Here is a 21674-nt window from a genome sequence, read left to right as displayed (position 1 = left end):
ACTCTCAGCATAAGCTACTTCACAAGATTGCCATGCACTTAAAATGCTACTCTGAGTTCCTGGGGGAAGTGTGGGATATACATGGAACAAGTTAATGTCTAAACAAGCTGACGTATTTTGGATTCAAAATACTGGGTTGGATCTAACCAGCTTTTCTGCATATGACAAAGGAAAGAGTTGTTGTCTTTGATCAACTGGAAGGGCTATGTTGAGAATCATGGGACCTACATATACAAAAATCTTGTGGGTTGGGGGTATGAAAAGGAATTCAGTGAGACTGAATGAAAAAGCTGCTTTGATCCAATCCATTGTTACATACACACACTCTCTCTGTATAAATATACATAGCGTGTCTATATATGTATATAGAAATATAAAAGGGGCCCATTTTCTCCCAAGAACACAATTTTGTGTGGCATTTCAGGCTGTTGTGGGGGGAGTTTGGAAGATTGTGCTTCATAGTTGGAAGTTCCTATGCCTGTGGAAATGTGTAGTCTGGATCCAAACCATTTTCATTATGTTTAAATAGACTGCTTATATCAAAAGTTCAGTACAAATGCAAAAATGGGTGGGGACATATCTGCACAAAACAGATCCTCAAAACACTTTGTTTTTTTCTGGCTTGGTTGAAAAATGAACATTTCCTAGCAGCGTAGCTTGATTAATAGAATCCCAAATGCAGTAGGAACAGCTCCTTAGTTGGAAGGCAGAATAATGTTGTAGATAGTGATATGTAGTCACCTCTCACAGGGATAGATCACCCACAATGGTAGTCCCAGAATCACACACATAACCTCTCTGAATACCAGCAAGCAGCTTGAATACTTCAAATGCAAGGGGAAAAAATCACTTAATGATGTGCATGTTACATGATAATAGAAAGGAGCAAATATTTCACAAAAGCTATTAACTGACCTCAGATTAAAATTATTCTGATTATTCAGTGTTATGTAGAAGCATACTGCAGCCATTTTGAAAGGGAAAGAGTGTGAGAAAGGGTTTGCAGATTCTTTCTCAGAATCAAAATTTGGAGAATTGGTTTAGCAACCCTTAGCAGTGTCAGTGCAGCCCTAAGTAGTGCCATCACTGCTGCTGCTGGGTCCAATGTAGCTCCTGGGCTCTAATGATGACAATCATAAGGAGGTCTGTTCTCTGTGCTTTCTCAGAGAACACTATTTTACTTTAGGGGGGATTTAACCTGGCAATCCATTTTTTGAAGATTTCAGATTTTTCTGCACACTTGGGGGTCACAGAAGTTTGCAGAAAAATCTGTTTAGTGCAAGTGTGGCCCAGATCTGTAGATTTAGGTATCCTCAGATAGGGGGCACACTTGGGAAATAGTATATAGGTTAATTACTGTGTGTGTATGTATATATATGTGAGTGTTTGCATGTATATATGTATGTAATGGTGTTTTCTCTCATATTTTGTAGATTAATTCCTGATACAGTACATCATGCTTCTCCAAACCTCTTGTATCTGTTTCTCAGGAGCATTTTTATTATCAATGACATCCATGTGACTGATAGAGCTCTCTTCTCTGATTCTGTTTCTTTCAGTGAACTAAAATATAGCAGACAGGTATGCTTTGGTTTGATTGTTTTCTTTTTTATTTTCAGGTGTTTAACACAGCCATATATTGACCTGGATTTTCATGGGCTGTGGTTTTCATACTGAAATTTGTCTTTTCCATACAATAGAACTTTTAAAGAAAAGAATTGATGAGGCAAATCAAATTCTGAAAGTTGAGGCTGTTTTATAGGATAAGTTTCACTGCCTTGGTATCTCTAAGTTCTGAAGACAGCCATAAAAAGGCTGTCTGAGGAGACTTGCTGTGGTACAGTCTACAAGTTAGCCCAAATGACCACAAACCAGCTGAGCCAGAAGTAAGCCTGCTTCCTTTTACATGTTGCATGTAAGTCTGTTTCTAGCCATCTAATTGTGGATGAAGGCAAGTGCAAGAAAAATAAGAGTTGCTATTTGACCTATGCAGAATCAAACTGGCTCAGGCTTAATACAAACATACTACATTCACAGGATATAATTCAGTTGTTGTCTCTTTCTCAGTTCTGTGTGCCTTGAAGAAACCAATAAGGCCTATTAAATTGCTTTTCTTGGCCCCTCAGTCCAACCTTTTATGCTAAGCTGGTATTCTTTCAGTTTTAACTGCTCCTCTTCTGTGACATTTCACCAAATTGTTTCCTGAACATGTTCTGTTCAAGTTATTGGTCCTGTGAAGAAACTAGTGCTTGGATTACACATACTGTTTTGCCTGTGACCTTTATTTACCACAGAGCAGCAAGGAAGCAAGAAGGTCACAAAATGTAAGGATTCTCAGTCATTAACCTGTTAAAAAGAAAATTAATGCATTATATTGCCTCCCTCTATCCCACAACTCAAATGCTTTATATTTAGGGACTAATACAAAAACAGTATTACGATTTCTACATTTAAACAATTCCCAATCCTACAGAGACAGAACTTCAGCTGCTGCTATTACTTTGCTACTCACTAGATGGCAGACCTTCTATTACATTTACCAAATTACAGTTTTAATCTTCTAATTTTCTAATAGAAAGAAACATGAAGATGTGATTTTAGATTTGTGTATGTTATAAAACTTGTTTCTACACACTGTATTGGAAAAATACAACTTTTTTAGTTATATGAAGAGTGCTAAATTTGTAGGTAGGGAGAAATTGCAAGTAGATAAATAGGTACCACTTTAGTGGGAAGGTAACAGCGTTCTGTGTGCCTCGGTGTTTAGTCATGCTGGCCACATGACCACGGAAATGTCTTCAGACAGCGTGGCTCTTTGGCTTTGAAACGGAGATGAGCACCGCAACCCTAGAGTCGGATTCGACTGGCTTTCGAGCAAGGGAATCTTTACCTTACATTAGAAGTACCTGGAATATAAAGCTCTTGAACTGGATGCTGCTTCCAATGCCATAAACATATTTCTCATTCTAATTCCCATGAAGTGTGTTATAAATGTATAGACTGAAGTATCTTTTCTTCTACAGGTTGCTAGGTTAGCTGAATGTGAGAGGATGCTAATGGCACTTGAACTCAGTAACTGGTTGAATGATGTGCAGTATGCCTTGCAGTCTGTTGTTCATTGTTATGGCCTTATAGCTCCCCTGATCTTTCACAGGATTCATTCAGTCCCACTCATTCAGGTAAGAGTAATTCTTAATATATTAAACCAGGGGTGTCAAACTCATTTGTTACAAGGGCCAGATCTGACAATAAATGTCTCTTTGTTGGGCTGGGCTACGTGTGCCATAAAACGTAATGCCAGGTACTGGAGATAGAAGCTGTATAAAGGACAGCAGCTGGTAAGCTCTGAGTTGGTGTGTTCTCACTGCAAGGCCTCCTGGGGTGGGAGGGGGGTGCAGAGGAAAATCCACAGAGGCGGACTGGAGAGGTAGCAGTGCTGTGCTGGGCAGATGCTCCCACAATGTTTGACTGGTACAGGTGAGGTTGTTCTGCTTTGCTAAAGCCGTAATGGAGTGGCTCTGCCCACTCTCCCCCAGCACTCCCTCCCTTGCATCAGTTGCTCGCAGGCCACATAAGAGCCCTGGACGGGCCTGATCCGGCCCCCAGGCCTTATGTTTGACACCCCTACAACATTCCTCTAAATGTAATGGATAAAAAGTAACTCATTAACAACAACAACAACAAAGCCCCTCAAAGCTAACTATCAGTATAATCCTAAATAGAGTGGCACCCTTCTAAGTTCATTGAAGTCAGTTGACTTAGAAGGATGTCACTCTGTTCAGGTTTGCACTATCTGTATGGTCTCTGTGCATCATGCTGATGGACTTTGAATGTGTGCAGAGCTTTGGTTAGTAAACTTCTAGAACTAGCTTTTAAGCATGAAAAATCATCTCCCTTCAGAGGTACATTCTTGAGTTGTATGCTCAAAGGGCAGGAGTTGTACCTTCCCATGATTCTCTTTTCTCTGCTGCTGCTACAGCAGCATATAAGAACACCCTGTTCAGAGGCGCCTTCTCTGCAAACTATTTTTTTCTGTCAACCCCCCCCCCCCGTTTCCTACCTTTTCTGTCCTCTTCAGTTTGTCCTGTGGTGCCTGAGTATCCATGGCATGGAGTAGAACCATTAAAGCATGGTGGCAGTGAGTAGCTGACAGCTGCAAGCCACTGTGCCTTGAATGGCACATGACAGAGATTCAATCCATTGCCTGAAACTCTTGAAACAGGCAAGGCATAACCATGATACTCCCTTAGGAAGCAGCCTTTCTTAGCCTCTGAGGTCTATGGCTGATAAATCAATCCTGATTGTTGAGTCACCTGTCTGCTCAGTATCAGTACTGCCAATTTACCTTTTGAAAACAGAGTCACTAGTACACACTCCTTTGATACTGCTCTAGCAGCAAACCAAGCAGTTGACCATGAAGTGTCAGGGTTGATAGCTATTGGAACTGAAGAAGGAGCAGCACAATGGAAATATCAGGCTAAGGTAGATAAATTTAGTTCAGACCCCCTCCACAACCTCCCTGAGGTTGATCTTTCTCTGCATTCTTCTGCCACCAATGTTGCTACAACCCAACATATTGAAGTGATTGAAGAGATCATCTGGAGAACTCCATTGTCCAATCAAAACCACTTCCCAGATATTGAACTCCTGAGATTCCTTATCAAAGGCCAGTTAGAAGACTCCCTTTGGGAGAGACTCTAATCATCTTCCTTTTTACCACCAATGGTATCACTTAGCGTCACTTTCTTATCCTACTTATGATACCATGGCTGCTTTAGGCATTCATCACCTGACTTCTGGATCTAGCAGTGACATACCCTCACTCCTGAGGGGAGAATGAGGTGCAGGAGCTTGGTTTACTTTTATTGATCTCCAAGATGCCAACTTCCATACTTCAGTTTACCAACAACATCACAGGGATAAGAAAGAATACAGAATAAAGAAGAAGTGAATTATTGCTTACAGTTATTTCCATTTACATTGTTACATTAATTATTCTACTTATACAATCTGGTAATTCATGTGTTATAGCTATTCAGTTAAATCTATACCCATCTTGATATCTGCAAATAAAAATAATTTAAATTATTGCTTTTGTTTCTTTTAAACATACTATAATTTCTTAGAGAGGATTAATAACAGAAAAAAAGAAAGATACTTAAGGATATGTCTTAGTAGACTGTGTCTAGCTAGTTTCACAACTTTAAAATATGTTTGTTTCATAACTATTGATTCTCATGCTCTAGTTCCCTTAAACTCTTGGAATTAGGCTAACCTTTGTCCTTACTATTTATATATCTCTAATCTCCACATTTTATACATAGCTATTTTATAATGAAAACATTATACCAATTTAAAAAAACATCTTACCAAAAATTTCCACTACTCAAAGACTTCTGTCTTAGTTTCCTGAAATAACACATTTAACTACCTTATAACCAATATTTCTATCTTATAATCAATGTTTGCTTTAAATTCAGTTTTAATTTCATTTCTTGGATCACACATGTATAACATTGTTGTATAACATACAATTATATTTAATAAAGTAATTTCTATTACCACCCTTCAAAATATCTTAACAAAATTTACCACTGTCTAAAGGCTTCTGTGAATTTTCTTATAACTGCTGTGTTTGCCTTAACCAGTGTTTCTCTTACTTTCAGCTTTAATGCAATTTCAACTTCTTAAATTGCTCATGTACCGCTATATTACATACCACACAATGATGTTAAACATTTAATTCCCATTGGTTTCCAATTCAAATTCATTAGATTTACTGTAGCAGTTCCATCTTAGGTGATATCTTCCCCTCCACCCCCCTTTTTTTCTTTTTCCCCTTCTTAAATTCCCAACGTCTTTTTTTCTGCAAGTGAGGGTTATTCCTGTAATATTTCAATATGGGGGTAGAGCATTCTCTTTGTTCACTTGATATATCAAAAAATACGTATTAGTCATGTTAGTTGTAATCCTTCGTGCCTCCGTCTTAGTGCCTTGGAGTAACTGTGCTTCCACTTACTTTAAATGGTTTAATTTCTGGGGTTTCCAATCTTAGTTCTTCATTCTGATTTTGTGTTTCATTTGGTAGTTGTTTCAGCGAATTTTCTGTTTGACCAAATTTTAAAGATAATTCTTGGACATGGCTATCTAGAAGACATAGTTTTTGCTGCACTGGAAGCATAGCTGCATAAAACGTCTTTCACTGTTTCCATAAACGTTTGTGAAGTCACCATTTTCTACAGGGTAGCTTGGCTGAATATCAAAACCAACAAAGTTTGTTTCGACTAGACCAGAGAATCCAATTTGCTTGGTTGCTCTTTAAGCCTTCTTCCACCCATAGACCTTTTCAGGATCTAATTTTGTTTCAATATAGTCCAGATGAATAATGTCCAGTTCATTATAAAGACACAGTCTGCTTCTCTGATGACTTTAAGTCCTCTTCGCAGATTAGAACCAATTTAGATCTGGCAGGGAGGGCACATTCAAAGTTCTTCTAATACTTTTAGTCCCGTTTTAAATATTACTTTCTTTGGCTTGAGAGCCGCTCCTGGATCGAGGGGGGGGGATTACTAAACAGCAATTCCCTAACCCCCCTTTAATTTTATAAAAATTTTATCGTCAGGTTCAGGACTTCAGCTATATTTCAACAGGTATTCATCAAAGAAAAATTGCACTTACTTGCAGAGAATCTTCTTAAAATGTAAAGTATCGTTTAATGTGGAAATTCACTTAGTTTCAATTTTTAAACAGTCCGGCAGTCACAACTAAGAGCCAAAATGGCACCTGCTGCAGCTGGGGCTTCGGGACAGACAAGCGAATCCAGATCGTTGCTGCCGCCCCGATCTAGCTCCCTGTTGCATCCCCTGCTTCAGGAGCCTCTCTCCTGGGGTCCCCCTAGGAACCTGGTTACCCCTGGCTCCCCCAAGCTGTGCAAGTCAGGTGGTCTCAGGAGCAGAGCTCCGTGGCTCGCCCCAATGGTGTTGTGCCGAAACCGGAACAATCCTTCACTCTTCTTATAACTGCCACATCCAACTTCCACTCCCTCAGGTCAACAGTAGAATTCCTGTCAATAAAGGTTCTCCGATCAATATAACACATCAACAGTTAGTTGTCCGTTACAATCAGTTGTACAGTACTGTGTAGTTGTGATGTTAAATTTCTTCTGTCCTTTGTTTTCAGGTTCTCATTAAGTGTCTCACAGTTCTTCAAGAAATTCCTTGTAGTACCCTGCAAAGAAAATCGGCAGGGTGTTATGAGAACATTCAGCACATGATAGCTTGCTCTTCTTTTTTCACAGCTAAGGTATGTATTGTTTCTATGATTTTCTATTAAAATTTGTTATTTATGGTGAACACAAATGTGAGATTACAGTATTTGGTACATATGAAAAAATACTTAGCAAAAAAAATCTCATGAATTTTAAATTGAGATGTGGAGTGTGTAAAAGCATTATACTTTCATTTAATCAAAGTTGTTTGTTGCTTGTCTTGAAGACTTGCAGAACTCTCATTAAGGTCAATGGATCCATGAGTACTATGAATATAGTTGCATTATATGTATGTCCTGAATATACACTGGATTAGTAAACCATTTCAGATAATGGATTAGTAAACCATTTCGCAGAGAAACCAGTTTAATTCCATCGTCTCTGTCTCTGTGTCTCCCTCTCTTTTAAGAAGTTTAATTTTCAGATTATTGTCAATAATGGATTGGTGTAAATATACTGCAAGCCCTGACCTGGATTGCCCAGGCTAGCCCAGGCTCATCAGATCTCGGAAGCTAAGCAAGGTTGGCCCTGGACAGTATTTGGATGGGGACCCAGGAATACTGGGATCACTACACAGAGGCAGGCAATGGCAAACCACGTCTGAATGTATCTTGCCTTGAAAACCCTACAGGGTCACCATAAGTAGGCTGTGACTTGATGGCAAAAAAGTACTGTTTCCTAGTTTTTTAACCATAATGAAGAGATTGGAAGTCCTTCTCAGGTGTGTTTACCTCTCCCTCTCCTGATCTCTTCTTGGACTCACATATTCCTCCTTCCTTTCTCATTCAAATTTTTCCTCCCATCTGTTTTCAGTGCTATGCATAGTATTATGCCTGCACCAAGTTGAGCTCTAATGTACTTACCTTTAAATGGGAATTTGAAACATACTTCTAAATGTGGTTTCACAGTCGGGTCTAAGTCCCCCCCCCCCCCCGGGGGGGGGGGGGACTTAGCTGGGAGAGGAAGGAAGAGAAGCCAGTGAAGGAGAATATGATCCTGAGAGGTGCTCTCAATCTTCAAATAATTGTTAAGAGAGTGAGAAATCTTACATCTAAACCAATATGGAGTTTTGTTGTTAAAAAGAAAAACTGCAGTAGTTTCTTTTTCTACTTTGTCTGAGGATATCAGCATTTGGTAGATGAGGCCACTCAATTAAATGAGCATGCAAAGCTCTTGCTTTTACAGTTCCATTGAATAATGATGAAGTGAGAACACACAGATTGAGCATTCCCAAATCTCTGCTTTGCATGCACAGAAATGCTTCTCTGTATCCAGTCCTTAGTATTTAAGATGCCATAGGATTTTGAATATTAGAAACATAGCAACATAAAGCTGGAAGAGGGACCACAACAGTCATCGTGTCCAACCCCCTGCACAGTGCAGGAAATTCACACACACCCAGCTCCCCCAGTGATCCCAGCTCTATGCCCAAAGGAAATTATATGGAAATGTTGTATATTAATAGGTACTGCGGTCATGGAAAGAATATGAATTAGCAATAGTTATTATCAACTATGGGAAAAGGTTATTGGATCCCTCACAGCCCACCACCCAGGTACCTCCACCTGGAGAAGGAGCAGATGAAATACTAGAAGATGAGGTAACCACTCCTTTTAAAATTTCTTCACTCTTTTACATAAATGTTGTGCTATTTATTAGAGTTCAGTCAATGAAGAGAATAACTAAGAGAAACTTGGAATACTTGAGATCTACCAAGTAGAATGATGCCCTACAGCAATATATTGTGGTTGACTACCCTGCAGTTTCTGCAGTCTACAGTGGTGACCTGAACCAGGAGGTTTATCAAGCTCCTGTCAGATCACTGATGAATGGCTGGTAGGCTGTGTTCAGCTTGGTAGGTCCTAAATGTACATGCTTAATCTAACAAAACATTGGTGCACTTGTACAGCCTATTAAGCCTCCTAGAAAACTCAGCAAAGAAGGGGAGAAGTATCAGACCGGATCTGTTTATGGCCACATAATGGTCAAGAAAACAGGAAAATAAATCAATTATAGAAATGTCAAATTATAAAAACTCTAGGCTAAAAAAAATTGGGGGCAGTGTTGTAGAAATACCTAAGTTGTCCTTATAATCAAAGAAAGAAATCATGCATAGCCAAAGGTGCACTTCACACTATCTCATTAATTTCAGTAGCCCATTCGCATGGATGAATCATAGACTAGTATTTGGAGGTGGGTGCAAATGAAATATATTTTTTTAAAATAATTTTTTTAGTTATTTGGTTGATTTGAAAGTTATTGTTCAGTTAATTAACCATGTAGTTGTAGTTTTGCCTTTCAGGTGTTATATAAATGGAAATTATTTTTAACCAATTATTGCAGACTCCTTCCAGAAGGTTGAGGTCACAAATAGCTGCAGCTGAAAAAGTAAATGAGAATTTAGAGGCTCTGGAAAGCACATTGCTGAAACTGACAAAACCAGGTAGATTTTAATATATATAATTATTTTAATCTACTAATCCTGTAGATGTAATGATAAGCCATGGTTTATTGCTAAATAAACAATCCTCAGCCAGGCACCTTCCCGTTGCCCACTCTCTTCAGCCCTTTTGTGTTGCAATTTTCTGCCTGTCTTCTTGTTGATCATCAAATATTTTATTGCATTAACTCAAAAGCCATAGCAAATAATGCATGACATGTCATATTTGGATATCACATGATTTCCAACAGGAACACACAGATTTGGGTTTAGATCCTTTTATTTCTTAAAATTTGATTTTGATTTTAAAATATTATTATGCCACATGTTTATGGTTGTGATAGTTCTCCTGGGACATTACATTACTTTCATGGGGGAATCCATATCTGCATGTAACTTTCCCTGAATGGCATGGGATGAAATACTGAGGGATTATGCCACTCATTCTACAGGGCTTCCTTTCTAAATTTCAGGCAGAGAAAAGATAGTATCTCTATTCTAGAGGCCATTGTTCTCCCTTGCAGAGTGGGCACATGGGGGCATGGACATGAGTTCTCCCTCTTGTGGGACGATGCTAGTAGAAGGCCCACATTCAGCCCGTCAACAAAGTGACGGAGCTCTGGTGGGAGGAGTTCATCTCACCAGCTATCCTGGAGGAGCTTCTTCCAGGCAGACTACAGGGAACGGGTAGGATTGTATTGGTTGGCTGGAGCTGGTGACCTAATCCTACCTGATTAGTTGAGTTTGGGATCAGATCCAGTACCAGGGTTTGGGAATCCCTAGAAACAAGGGAATTAAATGGACAGAGGGAGGAAAAAGAAATAAGGAAAAATGTGGATAGAGATGACAAATAGGAGATATGCTGCATGGGTGGAGCAACAGCAAAAATGTGAAAGGAAAAGGGCAGGATTGTAGAAGTTAGAAGTGAGGTGGAAGGAGGTGGCGAGAGGTCAGGCAGAAACAGGGAAAGAATGAAAGATGATCACTGAGGAAGGGAGAGAGAAGAGGCTAATCTATGTAGAACTTCCAGGAGTGGGGGATGAAAAACTCTAGTGGTGCTTTCTCATGGTCCTGGTTGCCAAAAGGGTGTTTGTGCTTGGGCAGTTGAGTTAGGGTGGTATGAACAACCTCTTGTAAGTTTCAAGAAAGTAATAAATCCTGTTTTTCTGTTAAAGGAGTCATTCTGTTTGTGAATGGAAGCTATGCAAGGGAGAGGTTGCTGTTTCCCACAATCCCGTCATACCCCTTAATATTTTCCTTCCAGATGGTTGTCTGCTTTTAAATTGCAGGTGCAGGATCTGTCAGAGGCATTTAGTGAATTGTGTCTTTTTATTTATTTATTTAATTTGATTTATACCCCGTCCTTCCCGCCAAGGCAGGCTCAGGGTGGCTTACATATATGCAGTAGCTAAAAACAGCAATGTAATAAAAGCATTAAATCTTAAAACTTTAAAACCTTTAAAAGAAAAAGCATTAAAATCTTTAAGCCTGCCTGTCTCCCCCCACCCCACGATGTAAAACAGCCAAGCAGAGTTTAAACCTGTCACTTTGCTTCTGGTCTTGCATACAAGAATGTGAGAATACTGGTCCTCTTATAACAACCTCTAACCTGTGACACTACAGCAATAATATAAGAGAACCTCTGGTTTCCTGGAAATCTGTTTAATTCCGTTTCACAGTTCTTGTTTCCTTTCACAATAGTAGAAATGACAGCACTTATTCCACATTGGCTTTTAACATTTTCACCCATTTTGTAGTCAGTATGTAGAGATATAGATAAAGCCCTAACCAGTTGTTTATTATATTTTCTTTTCTTATTATGTTTACCTTTTTTTCCTTCCACATCCCCACATCTTCTATGTGAATGAATCTTAATCTAGGACAAGAACTTACAGGAGATGAAGATGCACTGTTATTGTATCCTGTTGTTAAAAATTGGCATACAAAGATTGCTTATAAAGAAGGTAACAGTTTTCAGTTCTTAATCGTATACAATGAACATATTTAATTTTTAACCATCCTTTATTGGAAAGTTGAAAATACAAATACTTTATTTTCTTTAAACATTTGAATCCTGGAAAATGCAAATTCTTGAATTCTAAAATACCCTAATTATTTGAAATTCATATTATTTTTCTAATGTAGTGTAGAAGTATTCACAAGCAAATTTTTCTTTTTTAAAAAACTTTTATTTATAGTTTTAAATTGTTACAATAAAAATATGCTTATAAGCAAAATTTTCAAAGATTTGTACAAACTGAAAATCGACAACTACTTTCCAGTATCAATTTGAAAAATATTTTCACTGTAGAACATTAGATTCCTTAAGCAGAAACGTATTTCACTACATGAATAGTTGATTCAAAATCCTAATTAGAACATAATATTTCTTTCATATGGCTTCTCAAAATCCCGAAACCAAATACATCTTTTGTTCTGATCATACTGTTAAATTGAGGGCTGAACTACATGTTACATTTGACACATGACTGCCTCAGGGACTTACAATTAGATGTCAGTTGCACGGTCTCTGTGGGAACTCTGTTCTCAAGGAGAGGATAAAGAAGGTCAAATGTACTGGTTTTTTGTTGTGGCTCCCATTCTCTGGAATCAGCTCCCAGAGGAAGATGTAAAATATTTCTTTTCCAATTAGCTTTTATCTGACAGCTCTGGTTTGGAGTAAGGCTCCAGAGCTCACTTAGGTGGGCTGTAAGAGATCTTAACTTGAACTAAGTGGGCCTCCCTGTGATGGCACCTGTGACAGTCGCCTGGTTACATCATGGCCTGCAGAACTGCTTGGGTGGGTGGGGAGAGCACCCTACATTTAAATTGTTCTCTGTACTGAGAGGTGGCATCCTGACACCCTCTGTGAAATTTATTTTGTTGAATCCCAGAAGGATCCATTGGAAGATTTCCTTGCATTTAAATGTATCTAGGGAAGATATTTTCCCATGGGGGAATATTTTCAGTCTTTACTCCCATTGGGTTGTTTTTGGTCTTAAATTAAAATATTTTTTACTGTTCACTTTAATCATTAATGTATGTTTTGTTGTTCCTTTAAAACATCCATGGACCCTTACCCAAATGTTACCTTGCCTTTTTTCGCAAAGTATAGATCCCCCCCAATTTGGATCTGAAACGATTTCTTACACACAGTTATTGTGCATGCCTTGTAAAATCCTTTATTAAAAAGTAATAACAAAAAGATTACATGCAATAACTACAGTTATTTTGTATCCACAGTCCTGAAATTTAAGAAGAACCCCCGCTTCCTTGAATTTTTTGTACAGTTTTTGCTCCGAGCTGTTAATGAAGAAAGGTTTTCACGAATAATCGAGTGGGCAGATGAAACACAAGACTACCTTAAAAAGTAATGTACAATATATACATTTCTGGTGAAGAAACTTCCTTTCAAAAATGTTGGGGCAATCTGTAACTTCTTTACATTCGTATTCCTATCGAATTCCTATCCCAAACCATTTTATAACAGAAGTGAAGAATACTGACAGGTTTTCCAAGAAAAAGTTATTCTTTGGCACCTTGAAGACAAACACATTTCTGGTGGCAAGGATTTATAGAGTAGGGTCCACTTTTTTAGATACTGTTTTTCCAGATTAGGTGGGGAAGGCATGCCTAGTGGTAGAGTACATGCCTTGACTTCAGAATGGTTCAGGCAGTGGCACTTCTAGAAAAATAGTTCTCTGACGGTTTAGCTGGGAATGATTTATAGATGAGACCCTGAAATCAACTGACTGTGTGTCATCTCTCTTTCTTTCTGGCTGATGGAGAGATATCAGGAGAGAAAGAGAAACTTACTTCTGAGGTACAGAAAAAGCTTCACAGAAAAATAAAAGTAAAAATGCCTATGTGGTTTGTCTGCAAAGATCTGAAAGTCACAGTGCAGCAAATTCCTTTGCCTTAAAAGGCACGGAACAGTTTAAAAACTGGCTTTTCTCCTGTTCCCCTAAAATGTGGAAAAAACAGCAATTCTACCTGGCAATCAGTCAGAAGGGGCAAAATCTGATCCTTCCAGTGAAAATCTAGTCAGTTCACAGCTCTAGCTGTAAGTGTGTTTTAGAAACGTATGGTCAAATGGTTGCTACATAGAATGTCACAGAGCTGACCCAGCTGAGCTCTGAGAAGGAGCAGGAGATAAAGCTGCTAGAGGGGTGAGTGTTTTTTCTTTGCTTTCAGCTGAGGTGATTTTGCTGAGAGGGTACTGTGTGGGGGGACTGTGTTTGGGAGTGTGTGGGTGAGTTTTGAGTTGTTGCAGAGTCCTGGCTGTTTGAGATAGGGTGAGAAAGGGGCATTGTTTGACTATAATTGAGTGCCTGGGTGAATTTGAATAGCTGCTGGCCACACCCTCTGCTGGGGGAGGCTTCTATTTAAGGCTGACCTGGAGAAACAGAGACAGGCACATGGAGAAGACTCTCACGGACTTGTTAGATATGTCTCACTCTGAACATGGCAGCCCCGCTGTTATCAGGAAGCATGAGGGTTGAGAGAAAACAGGGCACCATGCTGTAGATAAGGGGAATGTGTCCTGAGAAGTGACCTCTGCTTCAGCTGGTGAACGGGTATCCTTTCTCACCAAGGAACTATCCCTTGGCGTGGGGGGGCTCTTGGTGGTTTGTGATTTGATCCTTAGGAAGGCAGACAGCTGGGTGGCAAACCCACATACTGACTGTATGGTGATTTGCCTGCCGGGTAGTGGACATTATGCATGTTCTAGATAGGCTGGTAGATAGTGCTGGGGAGGAGCCAGTGGTTGTGGTACATGTTGGCACCAATGATGTGGGAAAATGCAGTCGTGAGGTCCTGGAGGAAAAATTTAAGCTACTAGGCAGGAACCTCAAGGCCAGGGCATCCAAGGTAGCCTTCTCAAAAGTGCTACCTGTTCCACACACAGAGCCGGAGAGACAGGCACAGATCAGGAGTCTCAATGTGTGGATGAGACGATGGTGTAGGGGGGAAGGGTTCAAGTTTGTTAGGCACTGGGATGCTTTTTGGAACAAGAGGGAGCTGTACAAAAGCTGTACAAAAGAGACTGTCTCCACTTGTCCTGAGAAGGAACCAGGCTGCTGGCGCTTAAAATCAAAAAGGTGGCAGAGCAGTTTTTAAACTGAATATTGGGGGAAAGCCGACAGGAGATGAAAAGTCTCTGGTTCGAGATGGCTCATCTCAAAGAGATGAAGGGATAGCTGTTACTTTTCTAAAAGGAAATTGATTAGAATGGTCCACTGAGACTGTGGCTAATGATATGGACTGCCTGGCAAGGTCTCGAGGCAGTAAGAAGAAGGTTGTGGCTTAACATGCATAGGAAACCATAGGTGTTTATACACAAATGCTAGAAGTGTCCAAAGTAAAATCGGGGAATTGGTATGCTTCGTGTTTGGGGGGGGGGGTAGACATTGTGGGTATTTCAGAAACTTGGTGGGATGAGGAAAATCACTGGGATACGGTGATTCCTGGTTATAAATTGTACCAGAAGGTTGGAGGTGGGGTGGCTCTGTATGTCAGAGACGGCATACAGTCCAGTAAGCCTGAGAGGGTAAGAGAATTGGATTTGCTTCTGGAAATGCTATCGGTTGAAATAGTGGGCCCAAAAGGAAGCTTAACACTGGGAGTTTATCGCCCACCAAATCAAAAGATAGAGGAGGATTATAAAATGGTGAATTAATTAAAGATAGCGGCTAGACAAAATAACTGTGTCATAATAGGTGATTTTAACTACGCACATATTGATTGGGTCAATATGTGCTCAAGTTGGGAAAAAGCAATTGAGTTTCTAGACACTCTCAATGACTGTGCTATGGAACAGATGATCACAGAACCTACCAGGGGAGAGGCGACCCTGGATTTCATCCTAAGTAATGCCCAAGACCTCGTGAGAGATGTAAAAGTGATTGCACCACTTGGGAACAGCGACCATAATTTTATTGTTTAACATTTGTATAAATAGGGAGCTGCCCAAAAAGACTGACACAACCACTTTTAACTTTAAAAGGAGTAACCTCTCTGATACGAGGGGACATGTGAGGAGGAAACCAAAAGGAAAAGTAGAAAAGGGTCAAAACCATTGGGGAAGCTTGGAGACCATTTAAAACTAAATTTAATCCTAGAAGCTCAGAAAAAATATATATCGCAGATTAGGAAAGGCACAAATAGGTATAGAAAAAGGCCTGCATGGTTAACAAACAAAGTAATGGAAGCTGTAAAAGGTAAGAAGGATTCCTTTAAGCGGTGGAAAGCTAGTCTCAGTGAGGTTGATAAAAGGGAACACAGGCTGTGGCAAATAAAATGCAAGTCTGTGATCAGGCAGGCAAAAAGGGAATATGAGGAGCATATTGCAAAAAACATAAAGGTCAACAATAAACCTTTCTTCAAATACTTAGAAGCAGGAAACCAGCCAGGGAGGCAGTGGGGCCCTTGGATGACCAAGGGGTAAAAGGAGTACTGAAGGATGATAGGGAAATGGCTGAGAAGCTGAATACATTTTTTACCTCTGTCTTCATCGTGGAAGATGAGAAGTGCTTGCCCACTCCAGAACCGCTGATTTCGGGAAGGGTGTCGAAAGACCTGTCAGATAGAGGTGATGAGAGAGGAGGTCCTACAACTGATAGACAACTTAAAAACTGATAAATCACCAGGCCCGGGTGGCATACATCCGAGAGTTCTGAAAGAACTCAAATGTGAACTTGTGGATCTCCTGACAAAGATATGTAATCTTTCCTTAAAATATGCCTCCATTCCTGAGGATTGGAAGGTAGCTAATGTCACTCCCATCTTTAAAAAGGGTTCCAGAGGAGATCTTGGAAATTAAAGGCCAGTCAGTCTGACATCGATACTGGGTAAGTTGGTGAAAACTGTTATTAAGGAAAGAATTAGTAGGCACATTGATGAACAAAACCTATTGAGGAAGACTCAGCACGGGTTCTGTACGGGAAGATCTTGTCTCACTAACCTGTTAGTGTTCTTTGAGGGACTGAACAAACATGTGGACAAGGGGGACCCAATAGATGTTGTTTACCTTGACTCTTCCAGAAAGCTTTTGATAAAGTTCCTAATCAAAAGCTCCTAAGTAAGCTCAATAGTCACAGGATAAAAGGACAAGTCCTTTTGTGGATCAAAAACTGGCTAATTAATAGGAAATATTGAGTGAGTATAAATGGGCAATTTTCTCAGTGGAGGGTGGTAAGCAGTGGGGTACCACAGGGATCAGGACTCGGTCCGATGCTTTTTAACTTGTTTATTAATGATTTGGGAATAAGCAGTGAAGTGGCTAAATTTGCAGATGACACGAAGTTGTTCAGGGTTGTGAGAACCAGGAAGGATTGTGAGGCACTTTAAAGGGAATTGTCGAGGATGGGCGAGTGGGCGTCAAGGTGGTAAATGGGGTTCAATGTGGCCAAGTGCAAAGTGATGCACATTGGAGCCAGAAATGCTAACTATAAATACACGTTGATGGGGTCTGAACTGGCAGAGACTGACCAAGAGAGAGATCTTGGAGTCGTAGTAGATAACTCACTGAAAATGTCTAGTCAGTGTGCAACTGTAATAAAAAAGGCCAACACTATGCTGGGGATTATCAGGAAGGGAATTGAAAACAAATCAGCCAGTATCATAATGCCCTTGTATAAATCAATGGTGCGACCTCGTTTGGAGTACTGTGTACAGTTCTGGTCACCACACCTGAAAAAGGATATTATAGCATTGGAAAAAGTGCAGAAAAGGGCAACTAGAATGATAAAAGGGTTGGAGCACTTTCCCTATGAGGAAAGGAGAAAATGCTTAGGGCTCTTTATCTTGGAAAAACAACGGCTGAGGGGTGACATGATCGAGCTTTATAAGATTATACATGGGATAGAGCAGGTCGAGAAAGAAGTCCTTTTCTCCCTTTCTCACAATACAAGAACTCATGGGCACTCAATGATATTGCTGAGCAGTGAAGTTAGAACAGATAAAAGGAAGTACTTCTTCATCCAAAGAGTTATTAACACATGGAATTCACTGCCACAGGAGGTGGTGGTGGCTACAAGCATGGACGGCTTCAAGAGGAAATTGGATAAACATATGGAGCAGAGGTCCATCAGTGGCTATTAGCCACAAGGTATAGACAGGAACTCTCAGTCTGGGGCAAAGGATGCTCTCTCTGTATTCTTGGTGCTTGGGGGGGCAACAGTGGGAGGGCTTCTAGTATCCTGGCCTTACTGCTGGACCTCCTGATGGCACCTGGTATTTTTGACCACCGTGTGACAGAGTGTTGGACTGGATGGGCCTTTGGCCTGATCCAGCATTGGCTTCTCTTATGTTCTTATGTTCTCTTATGTTCTTATGTTCAAAAACCTTTTGAAACACACACATATATGATTATTTTAACTGTTGTTGTTTACCAGACGCAACAAATTCCTTCTCGGTATCAAGCAAAGAAAAAAGCCAAAACCATTCATGGACACAAAGAGGTTTATGGCAATGGATCTGTACAAAGTAAGATGTTTTCACTTAGATTTGAGTCAGGCAGTTGAAGCCAAATATATTTCCTGTAAAAGCCTTTCAACATTGGTGACTTTGTATTTTTTATCTGAAATAATAACATTTTAACATGATAATATTTATACTTAGCAGATGCTGGAGTGTTAGAGGAATTATATGTAGGCATAATACTGCTTGGGTCCATTAATGTCAAATCTGTGTAGGACTGCATTGTTATTCAGCTAAAAGTCTTAGATTGTTGACAATCCTGTTTATATTGGTATACAAGGAAAATTCACATAATTGCTTCCTGAATGTGGATATACACACCATAGAGCTATGATTCATTCTGGTTCTGCTTACAGTTATGTGGACCATGAACAACCACAATCTGAAAAATTATTTTTATGATCCTAATTTACTTCAATAATGAAGTGGTACTTATTTAGTTAAGGAATTGGCCCTACTTCTTGTGAATTTCTTAAAGCTTAGGTCAGAAATGTTGTGTTTTGTATTTTGAAGAATTATACTTTATGGTGTGTATTTTATATGGTTGCCAAGTCTGGCAAACTCACTGGCGGGGGAGGCTCCGATGAGTCCGGGAGCCGGGTCTGTATGCGTGCGCTGCCAGCACATCACCATAAGTGACGTGAGACGTTACTAACGTTGGGGCCGTGGCCCAGCTCGTCAGGGGGAAAACCATATGGTTTCCCCCCCGACGAGCTGGGCCATGCCCCCAACGTCAGCAATGTGGCTGCGTCACCTCTGGTGATGCAGCTTTGGGGGGCGGGGTTTGTGGCTGAAATGCATTTGGTTTTAATGGAATTTTTTGTTATGCATTAAAGCTTTGATAATCGAACATATGTAACCCACTAGTATTGAGGCCTTTTGTCAGTCTTCTTGGTTACCTGGTTTTTCTGGGTACATCATGGGAGAGAGATGAAGCTTGGCACTTTTCAGCATATTTCATGTGCCCGTGAGGATAAACAAGGCCAGAATAACTGCTGAGCAAGTTTAGAGCCAGGGTTGATTTGCCCAAAGAATGGCTGCCACAGTAAAATATTTTTAACACATAGTTAGTTAGTTTATTTATTTATAATTTGAATTTATAGACCGCCCTTTTCTGAATTGTTTTATTCTATGCTATGTTCTGAATTGTTTTATTCTATGCTATGATCTGTGTGGATTGGATTGTGACGTACATTAGATTAAAATCTAGAGGTTCATGCACTGAAATTATAGCTTCTGAGATTTTTATTGTAATATAGCAAATACAATTTTTTTAAGGTGGTAGGAGCAGTAACTGCTAAGAAAAAAGCAAAGAGGAATAAAGATCAATTTATATGTGGCTCAAAACACCAGGGGACAAGCAAAAGTCTGGAAGCACAGAGGTAATTCAACCATTTTAACTGGATTTCAATCAAGCGTGAACTAACTTATAAATTTGTGGCATATTACATTGAGGAGAGTAGAAAATAATTTTGATAACTTTGTCTTTTACAGTAGTATCTATAAAATACCTAGTAAAATCCTTCTCAACTTATATGAATCTATACAATACATACATTCAGAGTGTTTGTATTAATTTTTAAGATCTTGGGATTTAAGTATCCACAGATACAGCCATTTTGAGAATCAGATATAGTGATGTTTCTGCTACAGGAACAGAGCAATAAATGGATCCTCCTCTTTCTCTCAGTCCTTCTCTCTGTCTCCTCTTCCTTTTATCTACCCCTCATTCTGTCCCCCCAGCCATTCTTAGCTCAATTCCCTCATGTCTCTGTTTTTCTCTCTCATTCCTCTCCTCTTGCTTGGAGGTCTCCTTCAGCAGTCCTCCACACCCACAATCTGTTCTACCTCCCTTTTTTTTTGTTCCTAGGCTGCATGTTGCTTTTCTCTCCATTCTGCACCTTTTTGCCTCTCATTCTCTCAAGCCCAGTCTCTCTCTCAAACCTACAATGTCCTGTTCTGTCCCTTAGTTCTTCTCCTGATTCTCTCCTGGGGACAGCAGACACACATCTGTGGCTGGATTTAGTGGACTAGGCATGGACTACATCTGGTTTAACAGGATGGCTTATTTTATGAATTATTTGTTGATTGCTTATTCCTCAATTTGTAATTTGCATTCCTTGTTCTGTCTTCTTGTATTGCCTTTCGATCCTCCCGTCCTTCTCACTTTTCTCTGTTTCTCTGTGTCTATTAATGATCAAATCTAGTTCAAGTCAAAGTTGCATCTTTCTCCCCATTCTATTTTTTCCACAAATATTTCCTCAAAGATTGCACTTCTGTATACACAGACTTTAAATCCCATAATAACATAGGAAGGTACACATGTAAAGGCCACACATATGTATCCTGTCTCACTTTCCTTGGTAACATTAATGTTACCTTTCAAGTAGTGTGAACAACTTGATGGTTGCAGTTGTTGATCGGCTGTTTGCTTTGCTAGTTAAGTCTCAGTGCTAGGAAACATTCTTTAAATGTGCAAGAGTGAACAGAGCAGAACATACAAGTAAGCTCTTGTGGTTTGCTTCCATAAGATTGTAGTAGTAGCCTTTTCAGATCAAACTAAGAAATTATTATACTGCCGTAAAGTTCTCTGCATGTGGCTGTCCTTTGAAGATGTCTTGGAAGCTTCAGTTGGCACAAAATGCAACAGTAAGAATCCTTTCAGGGGTTAGACACTTGGAAAGTGGGAATTTGAATGCTCCATTAATTGCACCAGACCCAATTCAAACTGCTGCTTATTAAATTCAAATCTCTTCACAGCTAAAGGCCCTCATACTTATTGAACAACATCTGGCAAAAACCCACATGCCAACCACATGTTCTTCAGACAGTCTTCTCCTTGTGGTACCCTCTCCTTGGATTGTCTGTACGGCAGTAGTTAATGCAATGGGCTTTTTCTGTAGTAGGTCCATTCCTCCCAGATGGCTTACTGTAGTGGCTATGGAGGAGGGCTCCTTCATGTACTGTATTTAGGAAAGTGTGAAAAATAGTTTTATTTAAGAGGGCATTTGGTGGAGGGGAAATTATTTTGTCCGATTTGGCTGTGTTTTTAATCTTGCTAATATTGTTTTTGTGTCCTTGCAACTTGTCACATAGTTAGCCTACTTGAATCTAAGCAGACAAGACGGGATATAGCCCTGTAGAAGCTGATGCACTTTGAATACATTCTTATAGCATGTTTAAGTTTGTAACTGTCATGAGAGGCTGTTTGCCTTGAGAAAATACATGCAGCTGCATGAACATGGCCATAAAATCCTCATGTTATGCCTAGGGAAGGAAGCACACCCATTTAGGGAGATAAATGTTGGGACAAGCAGAAACTATTTGGCGACCCTGTCAAATGAGGGAAGATGGATGGCTTTTAATATTTCCAGCTGAAAGCCCTGAAGATCAGTTGTTCAAGACCTTGTAGGATTGGATAACTGTGCTTGGTCAAAATATGGAAAGCCAGCTTCCAAAGTAAGGATTGACCCACAGTTATCATCC

The 21674-nt window shown here is 39.8% G+C and overlaps 1 protein-coding gene across 1 annotated transcript in view; it reads left to right on the top strand.

The window, feature by feature from the left end:
- The window catches only part of CFAP54 (cilia and flagella associated 54), a 219965-nt gene that overhangs the window by 79732 nt on the left and 118559 nt on the right, over positions 1-21674 (top strand). The window contains exons 25-31 of the mRNA XM_015416272.1: positions 1434-1581; positions 3024-3179; positions 7180-7302; positions 8733-8867; positions 9611-9710; positions 11588-11671; positions 12951-13077. Coding sequence (XP_015271758.1) covers positions 1434-1581; positions 3024-3179; positions 7180-7302; positions 8733-8867; positions 9611-9710; positions 11588-11671; positions 12951-13077 — 873 coding nt within the window. The remainder of the gene's footprint in view (positions 1-1433; positions 1582-3023; positions 3180-7179; positions 7303-8732; positions 8868-9610; positions 9711-11587; positions 11672-12950; positions 13078-21674) is intronic.

The sequence above is a fragment of the Gekko japonicus genome, unplaced genomic scaffold (assembly GCF_001447785.1).
Source record: "Gekko japonicus isolate JY-2015 unplaced genomic scaffold, Gekko_japonicus_V1.1 scaffold648, whole genome shotgun sequence".
In the NCBI taxonomy this organism is placed as follows: Eukaryota; Metazoa; Chordata; class Lepidosauria; order Squamata; family Gekkonidae; genus Gekko; species Gekko japonicus.
Note: the sequence above shows the minus strand (reverse complement) of the source record. Positions and strands in the feature narration are given on the sequence as shown.